The following is a 21,521-nucleotide window of genomic DNA, read 5'->3' as shown; positions in this document are numbered from 1 at the left end:
ATCAGTGAAATAACAGGGCCAGCCAGCCCCTTTCTAGAGTATCCTTGGTTTTACTTTTATAGCAGAGATGGTACCTCTTGGCCTATGTGTAGGAAAGAACTTCTGGGACCAACCCATGAAGCATGCACTAAGCCTGAAACCACAATGGATGGACTGAGGAGTCCAGAGGACTGAAGATTTATCACAACACCCACTTTCTGCCAAAGAGGTAACGACCCAACACACAGAATGAGCCGTATATTGTGGACATGGCCAAAATGGGAATTTGTTTTGCTGGTCTATGTATCTACATGATGAGGGTTTTCTTTGTCTAGGCTCAGTTGGAAAAACAGTGAGAAAGAGAGAGAAATACTTGTACAGAAATAAGTAAATATGCAAGTAAACAAATAAAGAAGTAAAGAAATAACGAGATAGTAGATGAAACACCAAATGGGCCGGTGCTCAGGATGACCTGAGTAGTCCCTCACAGGCCCCCTCTACATCCCCCAGAGTAGCTCTTTAAGAAGCTGATCAATGATAAGACAATGAGCTGAAGCCATGGCTGAGCTAACAAAGACTCTGACCTGGACAGATCCTGGCATGTTTGAATAGTCTGAGGTTAGGTGACTTATTTGACCTCTGTTCAGCCATGCAGCAGACTGCTGCGGTTGAAATCTTGACCAGGGGAGTCTCACAGGAAGTAGAAGTTTCCTTAATTGTTTGAGGTTTCTGTTGTACTGAACCTGTGTTGATGATTTCTTTTGTGTGGAGGCGATAGAGACGCCCAACTTCGGATGACATTGTCCACCGTGTGCTCTCCTATTCCCCCTTTTGAAGAGAAGTCTTACCGCTCCTGGCAGTCCACCTGCACACTCCAGCGTCTTTCCCCTGGCTGTGTTCTCCCTCCTCATCTCGGCCTCTCTGGTTTTCTTCTAGTCTCAGCTCGAATCTCGAATCTCACCTTCCACAGGAGGTCTTTCCCAGAGATTTGCACTGTTCATCTGAGATTACCCCCTATTAACACTTGTGTGTACACAATGTTGTCTACAGTGTTAGACTTTGAGCTCCAGAGGCCAGGGGGCCATGCTTTCCCTTTCTTTGTGTCCTCAGCAGTGAGCACATAGTACGTGTTTAATAACTGTGTGCTTTGTAACTGGGCTGACTGACCCTATTCATGAGCCCAAGCTCAAACTTCCATTTCCCTCAGATTTGGGAGATGAGGTATAAAGGGCCAAAGAATGTGAGGAAAGAAGTCTGACCCTTCTTTGAGGTGATCAGTTTCCCCCAAGACTTAATCTAGTCCGTGGCTGTCTTGAGAGCAGAGGGGACCCATAGTAAAGAGGGAGAGGGGGCAGAGTCCTAGCTCCTTGGGTCCATGTTTCCACTGTTAAATTATCATTACTGATGCTGCTGAAAAGGCCTTGCCTTAGAGCAAGAGAGTGCCTGATTGTATCGTAACCCTGGAAAAAACCACTTCCTTGGCCTACTCCATGCTTCTGCTGGCATCCTGAAGGATTCTGGAGCCAGGTTTGGATGGTACCAACTGCTACAAGTGTCTCCAACCCTTTAAAGGCCTGGGCTCCTGGGGCTGCCTCAGAGCACACTGGCTCTCAGGGAACAGTTGGTACCTTGGGTTGGATCATACACTGGAACGTAGGTGATTTCACCATGTCTTTGTCCCAATACTTGTCCACATCTTAGAGCATCAGGTTGTATAAAAGCTGCTGACTTTTATTCCCTGAAAAGCCAGAAGGAAATCTTGCCTGTATTCCCAGGCTCTTTCTTCCCTTCCCTAGCCCATAGTCCTTACAACCGTCCTTTTCTTAGACCTTCCTCCTCTCCCCCCCGTGGTTCAGCTCAGTTGGAATATTCCAGGGGCCCAGAGTTCCTGTGTTTTCCTTTGAATGCCAAAGTTCTGGAGCAGGAGGACCAGGGAGATGCCTGGGATCTTGGCCTCTGCCCTGCAGGTTCCCTGCCACGCTCATCTAGCGGCCCTCCCTCTCTAGCCAAATATCCTGGAATTGGAGGAATCCCGGGCTGTAGGGTTTGTAAGGTCTTGGCTTCCCTGGGAACTGGTGGCCAGAGTGAAGGTGAGCCTTTTAGCGGGAAGAAAGAAGCCAGGCCTTAGACATATGCCAATGAAAAACGTCCTTGGTTAGTGGCCACTTTTCTCCTGCTGTCTGAAGTGATGGTTATTATTGCTGCCTCTAGATAATCTCAGGAATTGTTGATCCTGGTGACTTCGCCCTATGTGATTTCCAACACTTGTCCCAATCATCGTTACTTACCTCGAAATAGCATCAGACTGGACCTTTGCTCCTCATGCTGGGGAGGCTGGGCCTGCTCAGTCCTGGCATGGCCAGTAGCCCTGGAAGGACCACTCTGACAGCATTCATTCCCATGGATCAACCGTTTTCTTCTGCTCTCCAAATACCTCCAAGGAGGTAAGAGAATACGAGGAAGGAGATGGGCAAGCAGTGGGCATTATGCGGGAATGGGGCCATTCAAGGCACGGCATAAACTTAAAAACGAAGGATGGGAACTGGGGGATTTTTCTTTTTTAATTGTGGTGGGAGGAATGCCACGAAACACTAGAGATCCTTGGAGACATTGTAGGAGCCACTAGGAGAACGAGAGGGAGAGAAAAGTACTTTCTAAGGGAGACCTTCCATAAAGAGATAGTGAGATGTTTGCGGGGAGGGAGAGTTTCTTCCAAGGGAATGGAGTGGGTAAAAGGTCTTAGGTCCCAGCTGAGATTCTGCTCCTTTCCCAGACCTGGGACCTTCCCTACCATTAATCTTAGAATCAGAAACTGAAAGATAGAAAAGGAAGCAAAAGGTTCAGAAGGTTAAATCCATTACCAAAAGTCATGTTGGTAGGAAATGTCAGAGTCTTTTCCTCTGAGAGGCCCTATGAGAGACCTCATGGTTCAGTAGAAAGAGCTTGCCCAAGTCACTTAATCTTAACCTCCCTCTGACTCAGTTTCCTCATCTGTAAAATGGCTGGACTAGATGGCCCCTGGCATCCGATACTCTGACTCTGTATCTATCGCTCCCCAGTGGCTCTCACTGGCCCTCCTAGTCTATCTTGTCCTCTCTGTGCCTTGCTGACATTTCTTCCCTTTCTCAGATCCTCCCCAACCTTTTCTTTTTCCCTGCTCTCTCTCCATCCCTTCCTCCCATTCATTTGCCTGCTTTGGGTTGCCACCAGAGGGCTGTATCTCAGTGAGGGATGAGCTTAAACTGATTCACTGATCAAGGATCTCTGTGTAGTTCCTACTTGTGATTCTATGGAAATAATAATAGTATGTACAGTTTAATTAAGTCAGTCATTATGAACAGCCAAGGCTGGTGGTGGAGGGATGGGGATGGTGCTAGAGGGGATTCTGTTCCAGTCATAGCTGGCCTTGGCACTATATGAAAACAAGTAATTTCCTACCATTGTTTTCAGATTTTTTGTAATTACTATTTCAATGCTTATTGGAAGGATAATAGATAAGAGCTCACATTTTCATGGTCCTTTAATCTTTGAAAAACACTCCAGCTGGACCTCACAACAATTCTGAGAGATAACTGAGAGATCTCATCCCCATTTTACCTGTGGGAAAAGTGAAGCTTGCCCTGACTTTCCCTACAAAGTATCTGAGTTAGACTTGAACTCAGGTCTTCCTGACAGAACCAAATCCAGAGACTTTCACTGTCCCCTCTGTCCCCTCCGTACTCATCAGATAGAGAATTTGAAGTGATATGAGCAGTCACCTAGTCCAGGGCCAGCTTCTGGATCTTGTTGTGTGGTCTAGAGCTCTTAATTGATGTTCTGATGAAGCTGATGGCCCCCCCCTCCACCCTCAGGCCCACAAGTGAATTAAGTGAATAAAAGGCCCTTCAATCACAGAGGAAACTGATCATGTTGAAATAGATTTATTAAAATATTTTGAAAAACAAGTTCCCAGACCCCAGGTTAAGAACCTCTGGACTGGACTAATCCTTTGAATTTTAGAGAAGAAGAAACCTCCCTAAAGAAAGGGGGTGACTGGCTTCAGGCCCTATGGCCATTAAGCAGCATTGGAAGGACTTCACATCCCTTCACAGAAATTCTCGGGGCCCTTGGAGGCTAGAGGCTCTGGGATCATCTTTGGCCACTACTGGATGTGTGTCTGAAAAGTAACTTAGCTCCCTCTGAGGATGCTGTCTGGAGCCTCCATGTCCTCATATATGCACTGTTCACTAAGTGCTAGACCTGGGAATCCACATGCAAGAGCAGCCCTTGCCCTCTGGCTTCCATTCTAATGAAGAGGCAACATGTAAGGGGGAAGAGTGGTCAACAAAGTGGATAGATGGTCCAAAGCCGCAAAATGCTGTGCAGCAAGGGAGTTTGTAAGGATCAGATATGATCACTTATGTAACATTTCACCATTTAACTACTATAAAAAGTTTTATGATGAGGGTGAGCTCCCTCTGTTGGTAAGCACTTCTCCCAGGAAAGGAGAGGTCCTTTGAGGGAGTTGTAGGTTAAGTCTCTGGAGGCACAGAAACTGGGATGAGCAGGGCTCCCAGGTCTCTGGCAACCCCAGCCTAAAGAGCTGAAGCAGCAATGAACCTCTGGGCTCATCTCTTTGCAGCTCTTCCTTCAGCAGCTCAGAAGAAAAGTACAGCGTCCTTGAACAGAGGGACAGGCTACTTCGAGAAGGTGAGCTGCCCATCTGGGTCCAGTTTTTCATAAATGAAAGATTAGCTTAAAAAACAATCTATAAGATTCCTTCCAACTTCAAATACAACGAAACAACCTTTCCCTTTGCTGTGACTGGGCAAAGGGCTGGAAGTGTTCTAGTATATTTCTGATTGGTTTTGTATTTGTTTTGGTGATGTCTTGATGATTCCTGATGACAACTTCTCACCCTCAGTGTTCAGCCTACATTTATTTGAAAAAAATAATGATATTATAGAGCAAGGAAACTTGCTTCAAACTCCTCCCAATTCCCAGACTTCATAGATAAGGAACTGTGGTTCGGAGCAGTGAAATGGTTTATTCAGGGTCATACAATAGCAGTGGTAGAGCCAGACTCTGAGCTGGGCTAAGTGACACACCCTGATCACACAGCTGGCAATTAGGCAAACCAAGAACCCTTGGTTCTTGGATGCTCCTTCCTTTTTGCCATGATATACATTAACTAGACAGAATTCTCAGTCATCTTGGGAAAGGACCCATGACCAGATGTATGACCACATGTATACTGGACCACATCTGCACCTAGATTTCTGGGAAAAGTTCTGAGCAGCATATTTTAGAGAAGACATTGACACATTGGAACCAGTCACAGGAGGACAGTCCAGATGGTGAATGCCCTTAAGATCATGCCATAAATCAGTTGGAGGGCTGGGGGATGTTCAGCAGAGAAGAGATAGGAATAGGGTAGGGAGGAGAGAATAACCGTCTTGAAGTACCTGAGCAGCTCTTACTTGAAGAGAGACTAGATTTGTTTTGCTTGGTCAGTTCAGGCATAATTCAGAGCAGTGGGAGCAAGTTGAGTTTAAAGTCAATTCCTACATAGAAGGTTGATTGTCCAGCTCTAAGAAGGAGAAACCCTGATCCCTAGGCACCAAGAGTAGTTTAGAAAAGACTTGTTTCCTTCCTCTTTTGTAATATTTTCTGGGGTCAGAGTGCCAGAATTCCTTAGACAGAGGAAACTTTCACTTTATCTTTTCATTTATTCACATAAAAGGAGCCTCAGAAAGGTTCAATGTCTTTTTTTTCAAGGTGACAAGCCAAGATGGGAACTTAGGTGCTTTCACTTCAAGCCCGCTGATTTTTCCCTTCCAACACACTGGCTCCTTATTTTCAGTAACCAAGTCCCTCTCCTGGTTGGCTTCCTAGATCGGAAAAGGGCAGTGGTCCTGGACAGAGAGGAAGCTCTTACTGGTACGTGTCCAGACATGTGTCCTGAGAAGGAACGCTACCTGAGGGAGATCCAGAACCAGCTGAGCCCCTTTGAGACGCTCCCAGGAACTGACAAGGTACCGTTGCCTCCATGGGGGAGCTGCCCCTGCTCTTTTCTCTGATGGGCTTTTTCTCAGCTCCTACAAATACAAATGGTGTTTGTCTAATGGAAATGACCAAGGATGATGATGATGGGAGAGACTCTAGTATCCACAGTGCTTATGGACAAAGTCAATATGACTAGTGCTTCTTGTGTTTGTGAACATGGGAGTCAATTTCAACTAAATGGTGAATTTTTCTCTGAAATTCTTTTTGACTGTGATAGTTTTTGCTTCCCCAAAGACTTATTCTTTATTTAATCATGGGACATGAGCCATATTGGTCAATGGTTCTGCTTCCTGAAGTCTTTCCCTGAAGTCTCATGATGACATGGTTATGATCCTGGGTTCAAGAAGGCTCAGCCATATATGTGTACATTTAAAAATACATATATGTATTATAAATTCATATATGTATTTATACACATCTGGGTATATATGTGTGTAAGCATGTATATATGTATACACATGTATATATATCTATATATGTGTGTATGTGTGTGCATCTCAATCTACACGCACTCATATACACTCTCCCTGGAGGATTGTTGGAAGGACATGAACAAGACTCATGGGGTTGCTGTGGACAGGCTTGGATATGCATCTTTGAAGTAAGGTAGAAGAGACTGGAGACCTATCAAAATACTGACATAATCTTGCTCAGTTTAGGCTGGACAGTCATTTTGAAGGGCTTGTTTTAGTGGGAATTCCATTAAACTATAAGCTCCTTGAGGTCAGGGATCAATTTTTCATAACTCCAGCTCCTATCCCTGTGCTGGAAGCATAGGAAGTATTTGATAAATGGTAATTTGTTCATCCAATTGGGGAGAATTGTTTAGACTTTCTTGGGAGTTGTAGAGATCCCAGCTGTCAGACTGCATGATTGGGCAACTTCCTATAGCCCCCATTGACCATCCATGGTCCACTCCCCCACTCCCCCAGGACCTGAGCTCACACCCTGGCATTCTTTTCCTCAGGTAGATCACACAGCAGCAATTAAGGAATACAGCAGATCCTTTGCTGGTCAGGAGGAACTTCTGCCCCATGAACTCAGGCCCTTGGCTGTACTGGGTATGACCATGGATTATCTCGTCACCCATATCCTGGACCAAGGAGAGCAAAATTACCAGGATTGGTACAGATTTGTGTGGAACAGGACCCATGCGATAAGGAAGGTGCGCCCCACTGAGGGTACTGTGGATAACCAGGGAGCAAAGTGGGATCCAACAGCCTCCCTTGCTTTCTTCCACATTGGCCTCATCCTTGGCATTTGCCAAGCCATGCTATCGCATGCACCTCCTCCTTTGTTTTACCATTGTTTTTGTATCTTTCATGTGAGGCTTTCGTACAGAGGGGAGGGAGCAGATCAGATTTAGTGTCAAGTTATTAGCTTTGTGTCCCCACACAAGTCATTTAACCTTTCTACCTCAATTATTTCATCTGAAAAATGGGGATGATAATAACTTCGACCTCGCAGGGTTATTGTAAAAACCAAATGAGATAACTGGTATAGAGTACTTGACCAACCTGAGTATGTTTTGTAAACTGTAGTCGTTATTGCTATTATTATGGAAAAATCCTTATTTTAAAAAAAGAAAAAAACCTTTGAACATTTTTTTAATTGCTCTCTTTTGGATTTTACATCACCCTCATTGCCAGATGTTCCCTTTGCCCCTTCTCTCCTTAGGGATTCATCCATTGTACCAAAGAAACAAGGAGAAAAGAAAATCAACTCAACAAAACCAACCAATGCATCTGCTAAATTAGAATGTGTATCCAGCATTCCACCCCCATAGTTCCCCACCTCTATTAGGCAATGCTGAAGTTAGCATCATATTTTTAAAACCAGAAAGAGTTTTAGAGTTCATTAAGTCCAACCTCTTCATTTTGCTGATGAGTAAACTGAGGCATAGAGAAGTTATCTGCCTTTTGGAAGTAGCCAGATCAGACTCTTGACATGTATTGAACCAGATGAAATCACCAGGTCATCCTCATGTGAATATTCAGAAATGTCCCTGTTTTCAAAATAACGTCAACAAAAATTGAGTGGACTGTGTTTCAAAAAAGAAAAAAAGTCGGGGTGGGGGGCGGCCTGTAACCCAAGGCAGCATCAAGGGAGACATTTCTTCTAGGAATAAGGACGTGATAGTACTTGCTCAACCCGCATCTCAGTACTGTGGTCACCTCTGGGCAGGACGTGGATAATTAATTAGGAAAGACTTGGATAATCTGGAGAGAGCACAGGGGATGGCTACCAGGAAGAAGGGACCTATATTCATGCTTCTGAAGTCTGGATGAAGGAACTGTGGGGGAGGAGGGGGACTGTACTTAAGAATTTGAAGAGCTTTCTTATGGAGGAATGATTAGACTTGTTCTGCTTGGTCCCAGAGGGTAGAACCAGGAACAATGTTCAGGTTTCACATTGAGGAAAATCCAAACCATAGCCAACTTTCTAATGATGAGAGGTATCTGTGAGTGGACTGGAGTCAGTGGACTCACCCTTGCTAGAAGTTCCCTAAAAGGTTGGCTCATTACCTTCCTGTCAGGGAGAGCATAGAACAAGATTGTTTTGGGGGACTGAGTTGCCTAGAGAGCAAGTGTGAGTGCTTCCTCCTCTGAGATTTCATGAAAAGAATCAAACAACTTCCTCAAGGAATTCACTGTAAGGGATTTTGTTTATGAGGAATGAGAAGAACCTTTTTTTTTTTTAATTTCCAAATTGCTTTTCCATTTCTCTAGGACATTATCCACCAATACCTCCATGACCCACAGACAGTGTCCCTGATGGAGAAATGTGCTCGGTTCCATATTCACTGCGCCCACCACCTGTGTGAGGAGCCCATCTCCACCTTTGATGCTCCCACCAACAAGGATCAAATAAGCAAATGCCTTTTTGCGCTGAAGGAGATGTACTTGGATCTGGCCAGTGAGGGCACATCATGCGGGAGGGAAGCTGAATTCCAAGCTTACTCCATCTTGCTCACCCTCAATCAAGGGGACGTGCTCAGGTGAAGCCATAGTGATACGAACATCTGCCCAACTCCAACCAGAAATGCTCAGTCTATCTTTCAGTTTGTCCTTCCTTGGGGAAGTCATGCCAGTTCTCTCTTGTTGCTCACTTTCTAAGAATTCTGGGCCATAAGCTGGAATCCCCAGTTTGGTTTGAGATACCATTCTTTATATTTGCTCCATAGGTAGTGATCATTCCAATTTCAGTTGAATTTGAAGGCAAGTGAAAGCACTAATCAGCCCTCAAGATAGGGAGTGCAGGGATTACAATTTACATTTCACAGATGAGGAAACCAAGGCTCAGAGAGTGTCAAAACTAGAGATTTCTTCAGGAGTAGCTGCTTTCCATTCTGCTTCAAATCATCCTTTCTGATGCAAATCATCCTTTTTACATTTTTGTTGCAGTTTGGTTTTTCAGGCTAGGTCTGTAACTTCATGGCTATAGGAACTCTCCACATGGAATGGCCCTTCCATTAGGACAGATCAGTAACTTTGGGGCAGCTCAGCTTGTCAACCTTGGACAGAGGTGGCTTAGGTGACTTTACCAAGGCTGCAGGGCCAGGATGTATCAGAGGCAGGTTGTGGTGATTACAAGGCCAGCCTTCTATTAGTTATGGAAGGTTGCCACCACTCTGACTGGAGTACTGCAAAATTATATTTATACTCAGTTACCTTTGAAGAGGTAGTCCCTTCACTTTGTAGAAGGGGACATTGAAGCCCCCAGAAAAGGGAGGATCTGGCCAGTGTATCACACGTGGTATAAATGGCAGAACTGGGCTCAAACTCAGGCCTCTTGCCTCAGACTCATGGGAATAAGACCTGGCTTTGCTTCTGGGTGATTCTAGACAAGTTACTCCAGCCTCTGTTTTCTTATCAGCAAAATGGAGCTAACAATCCTTAGGCTCCCTTCCTCCCAAGATGATAAATATTAAATCATTCTATGAATATTACATTTACTTATCCTTGCTATTCTATCTATCTATCTATCTATCTATCTATCTATCTATCTATCTATCTATCTGTCTGTCTGTCTGTCTGTCTCTCTCTGTCTGTCTGTGTGTCTGTCTGTCTGCCTGCATGCCTGTCTAATCTATCTGTCTGTCTGTCTGTCTGTCTATCTATCTATCTTTTTTCTTCCTTCCTTCCTTCCTTCCTTCCTTCCTTCCTTCCTTCCTTCCTTCCTTCCTTCCTTTCTTTCTTTCTTTCTCTCTCTCTCTCTCTTTCTTCCTTCCTTCCTTCCTTCCTTCCTTCCTTCCTTCCTTTCTTTCTTTCTTTCTTTCTTTCTCTCTCTCTCTCTCTTTCTTCCTTCCTTCCTTCCTTCCTTCCTTCCTTCCTTCCTTCCTTCCTTCCTTCCTTTCTTTCTTTCTTTTTCTTTCTTTCTGTCTGTCTGCCTGCCTGCCTAATCTATCTATCTGTTTATCTATCTATTAGATATCTGTCTATTTATCTATATAGTGAAAGATAACTTTTAACAGAAGAGCTAGAGGATAAACACAGAAAAGGCCAATTCTAATTAGATATCATGGTCCTCATATAAGGTAATCATGTAGTATGGTGAATTGCGTCCTGGGTGCATTGTCAGGAGGTCCTGGGTTCAGATCTTGTGGCACACACTTAGTAGCTCTGTGAACAGGGGAGGAGACTTCCCACCTTCCAGTCTCAGTTTCTTCACATGTAAAGTGGAGATAACAATGCTTGTACTACCTACCTTACAGGATTGGTGTGAGGAAAACATTTTTTGAACCTTAAAGCAATTTGGAAATGTGAGTAATTAATGATTATAGAGCAATTTTAAGGAAATTTAAAGGCCATGCAGTATAGTGACAAGAGCTTGGCCTTGTGTTCAGCAAGGCAGGAGTTCAAGTTCACAGGAGACTCACCCTATCATGGACTCTTCTAGGTCATAGACAAGATACTGATCAGTACTGGTGGAGAAATATTCCACACCAGGGGTTCCCTATATCCTCAAAGTCCCAGCTCTTTTTTTTTTAAGTAAGAATAATAACAACAAAGCAGCAGTCCTCAAAAAAACTGGTTTCTTTTCCTGCTAGCAGCTTCTCAAGTCAAATAATTAATGATGATTTCTCTAGTTTTGTGGTTTAGCAAAAAAAAATAAATCAGTGACTGGCATCATGGGATGTGAATTTGACTCCCACCTTTACCTTTCACTATCTGGGTAACTTGAATAAGACACTGACCCCCCTACCCATGCCTGTTTCCTCCTCTGTAAAATGAGGTAAGTGGATTGAATGATTTCTAAGGAACTGTCCAGCTCTAGAACTAGGAATCAATGATTCTGAAAAAGCCATTGTACACCTAGATTCTGAGCTGAGAGGGACCTTGAAGTTCATCAAGTTTGATCCTTTTGTTTTACAGAGGAGGAAACTGAGGCCCAGTGAGGGCAGATGATGTATCGAGGGTCACACAGATAGTAAGTGGGAGAGACAGGGTACAAACCCAAGTTGTCTTGACACCAAGTCTAGCGCTCTCAAAAGTGGGCCATACCACTGCTCAACTAAGGTGACCAATTGAGGGCAGTGCATAACAACTGTCTCCTTCACGTCAGCAGACAAGTGCAGCAGCTCCAACCCCATGTCCGCAACGCCCCTGAGGTCAAATTCGCTCTTCAAGCCTTCACAGCCTTAAACAGCAACAATTATGTGAGATTCTTCAAGCTGGTCCAAGCGGCTTCCTACCTAAATGCCTGCCTGTTACACGGTTACTTCAGCCAGGTAAGGACCAGGGAAAGGGGGCAGCTGTTGCGGCCGGCATGCAGAGGAGTCACAGCTCACCATGGTGGAGCACTGGAGATATTTTCACTTTTGAGCTTCACGATAACCCTATGTGGCAAGTGTCTCTTTTTGCTCTCGTTGTACAGAGGAGGGAACTGACCCAGAGACTGTTCTTTGAGACTTTTCCTGCAGCTAATGAGTGTCCTAGTTGGGATCTGAGGGCAAGTCTTCCTGCTATGAGGCCTAGTGGTCTCCCATCTATGCCTCACTGCAGTACCTACTGTGTGCTGGGTAGAAGAGCAGCTTTGACAGTAGGAAAATCTGCTCTCAATTTCCTCATATGTAGAAATTCATTTCTGCTTTTGTTTCGCACACAATACAGTGTCAAGTTATAAAAAGTGTTTAATACATACTTGATGATTGGGTAATTAGTAAGGATTTAGAGAGGAGATGGACCTGAGCCTCAGTTTTCTCATCTGTAGGACAGGGGCCACTTCATTTTTGTCTGCTTCCCCAGTACCTGGCACAATGCCAAGTATGCACTACATGCTTAAAAAAATACTTCTTCATCATTTGATTGGGAGAAACCCAATATGGCCAACCTTGGAGTTAGGAAGATCAGACTTCAAATCATTTCTTGGACTGTGAGTCCCTGGGCAAGTCTCTTGAACTCAGTTGTTCCAGACAATTCTTTAAGACTGGTTTAGAGATATATTGTTCATCTGCACCAGTGGAGGAAATTTCCACATTGGGAGTTTCCCACATGGATAAAACCATAGATCCAGAATCTCTTTTTTTTTCCTGTCCCACTGTTCTGCCAACAAGAGCCAAAACACACCTGAGAAACTGGAATATCAACCAGTGAGAAAGACTGTGGCTCTCAAGGTTAGCATGAAAGTCACAGACAAAAAAATCAGCATCTGAGGGAGATAATGAATTGTGAAAAAACCAAAAATCCAGAAGGTCCAATCAAGGCAGGTGCTATTGTAATGTCCATTTTACAGAAGAAAAAAACTGAGGTGGTGAGACATTAGGTGACTTGCCCGTGGCAAATTATACAGGTAGGAAGTGCCAGAGACAAGATTGGAAGATAGAGCTCAGGAATCCTATTTTTATGCCCACTGTTCTGCTTATTAAAGTATAAGTGCAATAGAGAATCATAAGAGGGAGCCTCCCTTTCAGCTGTAATTGGGGAAGAGGCATTGAGGAAAACTATACAGAGAAGGTGACCCCATAGCTGAGCCTTGAAGGCAGAGGGACCTCAACAGATGGAGATAGAATGTGTCCTTTTCAGGCAAAGAATATTCTTAATATTCTTTGGGAAAGAATATAGAGAAGGAAGGATGAGCAAGTAGGATGAAGAGGAGCTGAGACATCCCAGAAAGCAGAAAATGTGAAGGAGAATTGTGTGAGAAAAGAGAAGAAAGGGAGGTCAGAGTCAGATCATGGAAGCCTTTGAATGCCATGTCCAAACTTTATTTGGGAGATGATAAGGAGCCACTAAAGAATTTTAAGAAGAAGGTGACTGAGAGATTGAAAGGAGTGTGGGTGAGGAAAATTAATTTAGTGAGGTAGATATACTTCCTGCGGCTGGAACTGCAGGAAGGCCAGTTGGGAAGTCTAGGCAAGGAGAGATGAGGGTGAATAAGGATGCTCCCAGTGTAGGAGAAGAGAGGAGAGGATGGTTATCAGAAGGACCCCAGAGATGCTCCAAATGGTGTCACGTGTAGACTGAATCAATATGAGCCTATTGTGTGTAAGGCACTGGAAACAGAAAAACAAGGCAGACCTTGCCATCAGTGAGTTTATGTTCTATTAGGTGACTGTGTTAATGTACTTTCTACTCAAATTTCATTATGAAACTCCCCAGGAATGATCCCATTCTAGGGAATTCTACAAAAAGAAAAGGAGACTATTTGCTGGGATCTAATGAAATGATTCTCAATCTCTTTAGTCCACAGACTCCTATGGCACCACTGGTCATCTCCTTGCTTACCATACATGCCATTGCCCCTTCCCTTTGATGGGCATGTTATAGTGGGGACACTTTTTGGTGCTGTCTGAACTAGAGTTTACTTCCAATTCTCAATTTCTCTGATTGGGTGGCACTGGATATATTGGCTTGTGACCCTGGGCAAGTCCCTTAACCTCTTCACTGGTAGGTGGAGTTCCCTTCAGGAATTCCTAGACACAGGTATGGAGCATAGACTGAGAACTGGAATTTTGATATTATTGATTCCAACCCTTTTTTACACTTGAGGAAACTGAGACTTCCAGAAGGGAAGGGACTTGTCTGTGGTCCTACAGGTAGCTAGTGTCTGAGGTAGATTTGAACTCAGGTATTCCGGACTCTAAGCCCCACACTCTGTCCTCTTTATCCCACTGCCTTTGATGAACATGTGTAATCCAGAGACAGTGTGACAAAGTGAAGGGAGTATCGTGCTTTGTTAGAAAGAGCTGAATTTGAATTTCAGCTCCGAGACTCACTAGCTGTGTGACCCTGAGCAAGTCACTTAACATGTCTGTGCTTCAGGAAGTGACCTCACAATATTTGGTTGCAATTTACCCAAAGAGAGGGAGTTCCCCAAATTCCAGATCCTTTAGCTATCTTTGTATGGATACCTCAACACAGAAGAGATGTCTTGAGAAGCAAAGGGCATGTATCACACAAGGAAAATCCACCCCCTTTCCATGGAAGTGTGGTTCACAGAACTCAGCCTTCCTTGTCTCTCTCTCACTTTAGGCTCGAGGTAAGGCCCTGAGGGCTATAACGGCCACCCACACTGTGAGTGCCCAGAAGACCACAGGCTTTCCCCTGGACTGCGTGGTGGAATGGCTGCTTTTCAATGACTCCAGGGAGGCTGTTAACTTCATTCACCATTATGGCTTGCGTGTCTCTGAGGGGTAGGTGTGACCTTGTCAGTGCAAGGGCCCATATGGGGTGTCGGGAGGCAGGGCTCCCCACAGTCTTGACCAACTCAGCCCAAGGGCAGGAGCTGCCAAAGATTTGGTTAATAAAGACAAGTTATGAGGAACAATATAGGAGCTTGGAGCTAACAGTCTTGGAGGGGCTGACAATCTTGTTGGGGCCAAGCCTGCTTTTCTATTATTATTGTCATTAATACTGGTGTTTGTTCTTTTGTCAATTATGTATCAAACACCCACTATTTGCCAAGTACTGTGTTAAGTGATGAAGACACAAATAAAAAAAATTAAAGGATAACTGTCCTCAAGGAGGTAATAATTCTCTTTGAGAAGTGATATAGATCCAGAAAAACAAATTAGAAGAAATCCTCAGTAGAGTCAATGTCAATTGTCCCTGGACCAGTCTGGCCAAGTTCTGAGATGCTCCTCCCTACTCTACACTGGCCTCCTAGGATGGAGTAGGGGTAAACCTGAGGTCACACAGGTAGTCCCTCTTAGGAATGTGCTCCAGGTCACTTATATTCACAAGAGTCCTTTCGCTGACCTTTGGGTACCTCAGGACGGCTGATTTTTCTGTAGCGATCACGGTCCATGAGTCACATAAGCATCCCCAGAGGATATTGTTGTGATAAAGTGGGGAGAGAGGGCTTTGTAGCATGGAGCACTTTGGGCTCATTAAAAATACTGTGCAGTTTCTTCATGGGATCCTGCGATTCTTTTCTCTTAATTCTAACCCAGTTTACAGTCAATGTATGGCAATGTCATTGGTCCTCTTTGAAAACAAAGGACAAATTCCATGTCCTGGTGGACTAATTGAATAATCTGCCCCCTTACCTCTACCCCCAAGCCAAAGGTCATAGTTTACATGATAGATGTTTTTATCCACTTGGTTTTTACATTTTGGATATTTTGATTGATAGATTCTGTGATTTTGACAAAACTAAATTTCTGTAACATAACACTGATAAAGGAAACAGAGTGGACATTCAATAGATATTTATTTAATTCAACACGAAGTTATTAATATCATTTTGTTGTTTAATAATTTTTCTGTCATGTCTGACTCTCTGGTATCCAATTAGGAGTTTTCTTGCCAAAGATATTGGGGTGGTTTGCCACTTCCCTCCCTGGCTCATTTGACATACGAGGAAACTGAGGTCAACAGGGTTAAGTGACTTGTTCAGGGTCACACAGTTAGTAAGTGTCTGAGGCTGGATTTGAACTCAGGAAAAGGAATCTTTCTGATTCCAAGCCCACTGCACCACCCAATTGTACTTATTAAGAGCCTATTATATATTATATATTAAATATTGAACTAAGAGCTGGAGGGAGGCGGTGAAGGTCCAAAACAAAATAAACTGCAACAATACACACCTTCTGTCCTCAGGGAGCTTACATTTTACTGGATGGAATTGTACTCTATTGAATTCACTTGATCTTAAGCTTAAATGAAGCTGGATCCTGACTCTAAATTCCACCTTTCCTAAATCTGTCTTTAGCTACATTGAACTGAATCGGCAGGAGCTCAGGGAACCAAAGCAATCCCTCAGACCCAAGAGATCCATCTTTATTTTGGAGAAGCTGACCACGTCAGTGGGAGAAGTGGTGAACGGGGAGCCCTTGCCCACTTCACTTCAGCATATACCTGAGAACAGCTTCAGCCCTCGAGGAGAGTATGTTGGAGACAGAGCCAAGATGGTCATTGCTAGTTGGTGGAAAAGTTCCCATATGGACAAGGCAGGTAATGACATCAATCAACAGCTTGGGAAACACTCTTGGTCATGGCCTCCAAAACTTTCTCAACATTTAGTCACCATCTTATTTTCCCTCCACATTTTCATTTTTATTCATATGTATTTTTGTTATCCTATAATTCCAAGCTGAGCAAGAATCTTCCTATCAAACAAATGATCATCTAGACGACATCTCCAGCAAAGAGGAGCTTACCTCCTCATGAGATGGTAGGCAGTCTCTTCCACTTTGGGATGACTCTCCTAGCTAGACTGGTTGTCTTGATAGGGACAAAATCTATCTGCATTTCTGCCTGTCTGAAACTTTCCCCCTTTTGCTCCTGGCTCTGCCCTCCAGAGCCAAGTGGATTGGGACGACCCTCCCAAAGTGGATTGGACCATCTCTGCAGCCTTTTCTCATTCTCAGAGTATTAAATCAGGAAAACATTCATGTTTATTGAGTTAAATGAGCAACAGTCACTAATGCTACAGTGAGGAGTGTTTTTCAGGGATGGGTCAATCCAGATGACCTGTGTAGTGAAAAGAGAACTGACTCTAAAGTCTGAGGATCTGGGTTTAGATCCTTCCTTTAACACTCCCTGAATGACTTTGTCTCAGTCACTTCATCTGCCTAGGCCTGCTTTTCCCTCTGAAAAATGAGAAGAGTGGTCTGAATGGTGCCTCTCAGCTCTAGAAGGAGGATCTTCTTAGATCTATGATTCAGGGAGAAGCTTCAAGTCCTTGTCTAACTTGACCTGTGACCTTTTCCTTTCTCACAAGGCTAAACCCACCTAGCATCAATTTTTCTTCAATTTTTAGTTTCTCCACCTGGGCAAAGACTAGAGAGGAGATTCCTGGATGCCCAGAAGTTGGAGTCAGCAGCCTCCTCTTCCCCCTTCCCCTTCACGGACCTGAAGCCTTCCATCATAAAGCAGCGGCACGTCTTCCCAAGGCTGGTAAGGAAATATTTGCACTAAGACAGTTAGAAATGGGCAAAGGCTATTTCTACTCTTGCTGCTTGCTGAAGATGAGTGCATAGAGTCAATGAAGATCAGAGCAAGGGGGTGCCTGACTCACACTAAGATTAAGGCACCATTTTGGAAGAGGCATTTCACACAGTTGTAGTTCTTTACTGACCATACTTACAAGTGACTCGTGGTCCCATCCTCAGCAGCATGGGCCAGCTGCATGGTAACTCTGATGGCTTAGGGAGGCCTCAGCAACCCATCATGCTCGAGCCCTGACTGGTACCTTGACTGGGCACTGGTGATATCCTGCTATTCATCACCTGATGCATCTTCCTTCTGGGTTTTCCTCTTTTTTCTCTCTTCTACTCCTCTCTCTATCTGTATGTGTGTGTGTGTGTGTGTGTGTGTGTGTGTGTGTGTGAGTGTGCCTCTCTCTCTGTCTCTCTCTCTCTCTCTTTATCTCTGGATCTTCTTTCTCTTCTTTCCCCCTTTCCTTCCTACTCTGTTGGTCTATGATGTCCCTCACTGACTTTTTGTTCTGCTGCTGATGCCCAGTGACAAAGACATTGCTGACCCCTGAACTAGATCATCATCCTCCAATAAAAATAATAAAAGGAGAGGTTTATAAAGACTGAGGTCTATTGGAAATCTCTCTCCACATATGATTTGGTGAAGATGGGTGCATATACACATATATAGGCATACATACATCTATATATACACATATATGTGTGTATAAGTGTATATAATATATTTATTAAAAACCTTTGTAAAATGCAAGTAATTTGTTTTTGGGGGAAGGCAAAGAACCTGGCCACAGTTTAGCAGGGGATAAAATATGTAACTAACTAGGTATATACAAGAGAGGTAGAAAATGCTAGAGGGAGTGAGAGAGGACTCATAGCCTTTGGGCAAGTGTCTGGAAAGGTCTCTCATTAAAAGGTTTCTGTAAGTTTCAGATGAGGAGGGAGGACACTCCAAGCATGGGGACCCTAGTGCAAAAACACAGAAGAGGAAGATATATAAAAGTAGGATGGCCAGTTTGGCTGGATCACATAACTTGGTCAGCTTCAGTACTGGTTCAAAGGCAAGGTCAATACTAGAACCAGAATCCCCTCCATGTCATTCCTTGACAAGGGGTTATCTGGCCTTTGCTTAAAGACCTTTAGTGATGGGGAATTTGTCCAAGAGGTATGACAATAAAACCTGACACATTTATCTGGATAATTCACATTTTTCAAGTCTATCACATTCCATTTCCCAGTTCATTCAACATGGTCATTAAGTGTAAAGGTCATTTTCAGAATAAAAAACCAGCTCACCCCAAAGCTGGCATCAACCTCCTGAAATGAGTCTAAAAGGAAGACGAAATTTGGTTTTTTTATTGTTTGGCCCTTTCTCCCTCTTACCTTCTCATCCAATATCTCCAAGGATCAGCAGTCTCACTTCTCATTTTCCAGCATCTGGAGAGACAAATGACTCCTGCTTATTTCAAAGCCTCTAATTCTCTCTCTTTTCGATCAGAGTGAACAGAAGTAAATCACCCTTCCTTGGCCTAAACTAAACTAATAATGCTTCCAGATTTCTGTGCCTCGTTAATGGCATCCTCCTAAGATTTTGGAGTTCACCTTTTAAGTACTTCACAGAAAAGTCTCCAGGTGATGGAATTTTTTAGCTTCTTTTTCTCCCTTCTTCCCTCCACCCTCTCTTGTAAAGACAAAACATAAGAAACAAGGTCTTTGGTTTTAGATGCTTTTCATTTCCAAATATAACTCCCCTGCCCCTTTCCTTCCTCTGAGGGACATCCTCTGGAACAAAGAATTAAAAAGGGAGAGGAGGAAGGAAAGTCTTTAAGCAAAGATAGCCAGCCCATCTACCACACCAGTGTCCCACACCCAGAGTTCCCCAACTCTGTAAAGAAGGAAGGGAGGTCCATGTTCCCTTTTCATATTCAGGGCATCTCTCAAAGATCAAATTTGGTCTTCAAACCCCATTTTAAAAGACTCGGGCTCTCATAATCAGGGAACACTGTTCCTTAGCATTGAGGAGGGAGTTCCTTCAGCTTGGGAGGAGTCCATGTTGGATCTGGAGTCAGAGGGCCAAGCTCACCTCTGAGACCTGCTACTTTTATTGCCCATGTGACCTTGGATAAGACACTTTCTTAGAGACTCATAGAGTCAGAATTGAAAAGGAGCCTGGCGGTTATCTAAGAGTCTAACTTTTTTTATGATGCCTCCTTATTTTATGGAGGAGGAAATGGAGAGAAGTTAAGTCTTAATGTGCAGAGCTGGGATTTGGCCCCAGGTTCTTAAGTCCATTTTTCTTTCCTTGGTCCTGGGCTGCCTCTCTGGGCCTCAGCTTCTGCCTGCCTTTGTAAAATGAGGCTCTTAGCTCCGGTGGCCTGTAGGTTTCCTTCCATCTCTAAATGTATTATCTTGGGAGCTGCGTGATAGAAGATGAAAGTAGAGGCCATCTCTGCTTAATGCACATGCAGAGACAACTTACACATGAACAGACAAAAATGGACAGTGAGGTCCAGAAGGGACTGAGCTTTCCATGGCTCTCCTGTCCTTCTCTGGTTTTCTCCAACCTCTCTTTTCTCATCACATCCATTCTGAAGTCATATCCAGTACCACTGTGTTCTATGAAGAGGACCCCACCCTCTCTGCATGGGAGTCAGAGGAATAATTTTCCATCTCACAATTCTCAACTCAGTTTACACTTATGCACTCTCCTGACCAATCTTTCATTATACCAGTGTGATGGGTGAAAGATTAAATGTCTGAGGAAATGATTTATTAAGCCATGACTGTTAGTTACCTAACACATTGGGCCTGGCCCCTTCCTCAGTTTACAGACAGACCCCAAATACAAGGGAGGGAGGGTGACAGATTTTCATACATTAAAAATAATTCATCAAATAAGACCAATTAATTAAAAAGAAACAGTGCAATGTTAGGTAATCCAGTTTCTAATTAGAGGAAAGATTAGGGACTTTGCAAGCTGGGAGAAGGAGAGTGAACAGGTTTAATTCCCCGAATTTAGAAAAAGAGATGTTCCACTTCCCCCCAGTTATCAGTAAATAATCAACAGGACATGACAAGTGTCTGAGGCCAAACTCAGGAAGATGACTCTTCTTGATTCTAGACCTGGTACTCTGTCACCTAACTGTCGAATAATAAAACTAGTCACCATTTTTCTAGTGCTTACCATATGCCAGTTGATGTGGTGAGCTCTTTACAATCACTATATCATTTGATCCTTATGAGAACCATGATAACTTGATTAAGATCACACAGCTAAAAAAAATAATAAAACTCTTGAGACTGAAATGTAACTCAAGTTTCCCTGCATTTTTCTAGAATATTTTTTTTCCAACATCTTTATTTGAGAACTTGATCTGAGATTGACAAGGGTAAACAGGGTCAGAGCAGGAGGGCAAGACTAGACTTAGCCTGATCTCTCCATTTTCATTTCAAACCAGAGTTGAAACATCGAATATGACTACTCAAGAAGTCATCGCTTCGGTGCCATGATAACCCAAAGTTGGAGGAGTTCCAGTTTTAGCAAGGGAGACTTCCGAATTCAGGAAGATCCCCTCAGTAAAGTTTTGTTCAATTTGTTAGTCCTACTAATTGAGGACTAATCATGCAACATTTTTAAAAATCACTTTTATTTATTTCATAATTTTTAACACATAAAAAATGCATTTTAAACTCCTTTGCTTCCTAATGCTCCTTCCTGCTCTCTGAGAAGACAAGTAATTTGATATCAACTATAGATATGGAATCATCCAAAACATTTCTGTATTAGCCATGTTGTGAAAGAAAATGCAAACAAAATAAAACTTTTTTTTAAAAAAAAATGTTCTCCAGTCTGCGTTTAGAGTTCACCAGTTCTCTCCCTCGAGAAATAGATAGCATCTTTCATCATGGGTACTTTGGAATTGTCTTAGATCATTATCTTGATCAAAGTAGCTATCTTTCCTGGTTGATCATCCCTACAATATTGCTATTATTATATGCAACATTTTCTTGGTTCTCCTCACTTTACTTTGCATCAGTTTATATGTCTTCTCAAGTTTTTCTAAATCCCTTCTACTTGTCATTTCTTATAGAACAGTAGCATTCCATTGCAATTGTA

At 43.4% G+C, this 21,521-nt stretch overlaps 1 protein-coding gene across 9 annotated transcripts in view; it reads left to right on the top strand.

The window, feature by feature from the left end:
* The first annotated feature begins 1,149 nt into the window (after window positions 1-1,149).
* Window positions 1,150-21,521, top strand: part of LOC140525351 (uncharacterized) — a 37,121-nt gene continuing 16,749 nt past the window's right edge. For 3 of the 9 annotated variants that reach the window (XM_072640688.1, XM_072640687.1, XM_072640689.1), the window contains exons 1-9: window positions 1,871-2,423; window positions 4,601-4,668; window positions 5,854-5,993; window positions 6,992-7,189; window positions 8,754-9,022; window positions 11,593-11,755; window positions 14,499-14,659; window positions 16,180-16,421; window positions 17,230-17,366. In XM_072640688.1, coding sequence (XP_072496789.1) covers window positions 2,302-2,423; window positions 4,601-4,668; window positions 5,854-5,993; window positions 6,992-7,189; window positions 8,754-9,022; window positions 11,593-11,755; window positions 14,499-14,659; window positions 16,180-16,421; window positions 17,230-17,366 — 1,500 coding nt within the window. In that variant the 5' untranslated portion in view covers window positions 1,871-2,301. Of the gene's footprint in view, window positions 1,250-1,870; window positions 2,424-4,600; window positions 4,669-5,853; window positions 5,994-6,991; window positions 7,190-8,753; window positions 9,023-11,592; window positions 11,756-14,498; window positions 14,660-16,179; window positions 16,422-17,229; window positions 17,367-21,521 lie in introns of those variants that run through there. The other 6 variants (XM_072640682.1, XM_072640681.1, XM_072640686.1 and 3 more) reach the window with 6 other exon arrangements.

This window comes from Notamacropus eugenii, chromosome 2 (assembly GCF_028372415.1).
Source record: "Notamacropus eugenii isolate mMacEug1 chromosome 2, mMacEug1.pri_v2, whole genome shotgun sequence".
Lineage (NCBI taxonomy): Eukaryota > Metazoa > Chordata > Mammalia > Diprotodontia > Macropodidae > Notamacropus > Notamacropus eugenii.
Note: the sequence above shows the minus strand (reverse complement) of the source record. Positions and strands in the feature narration are given on the sequence as shown.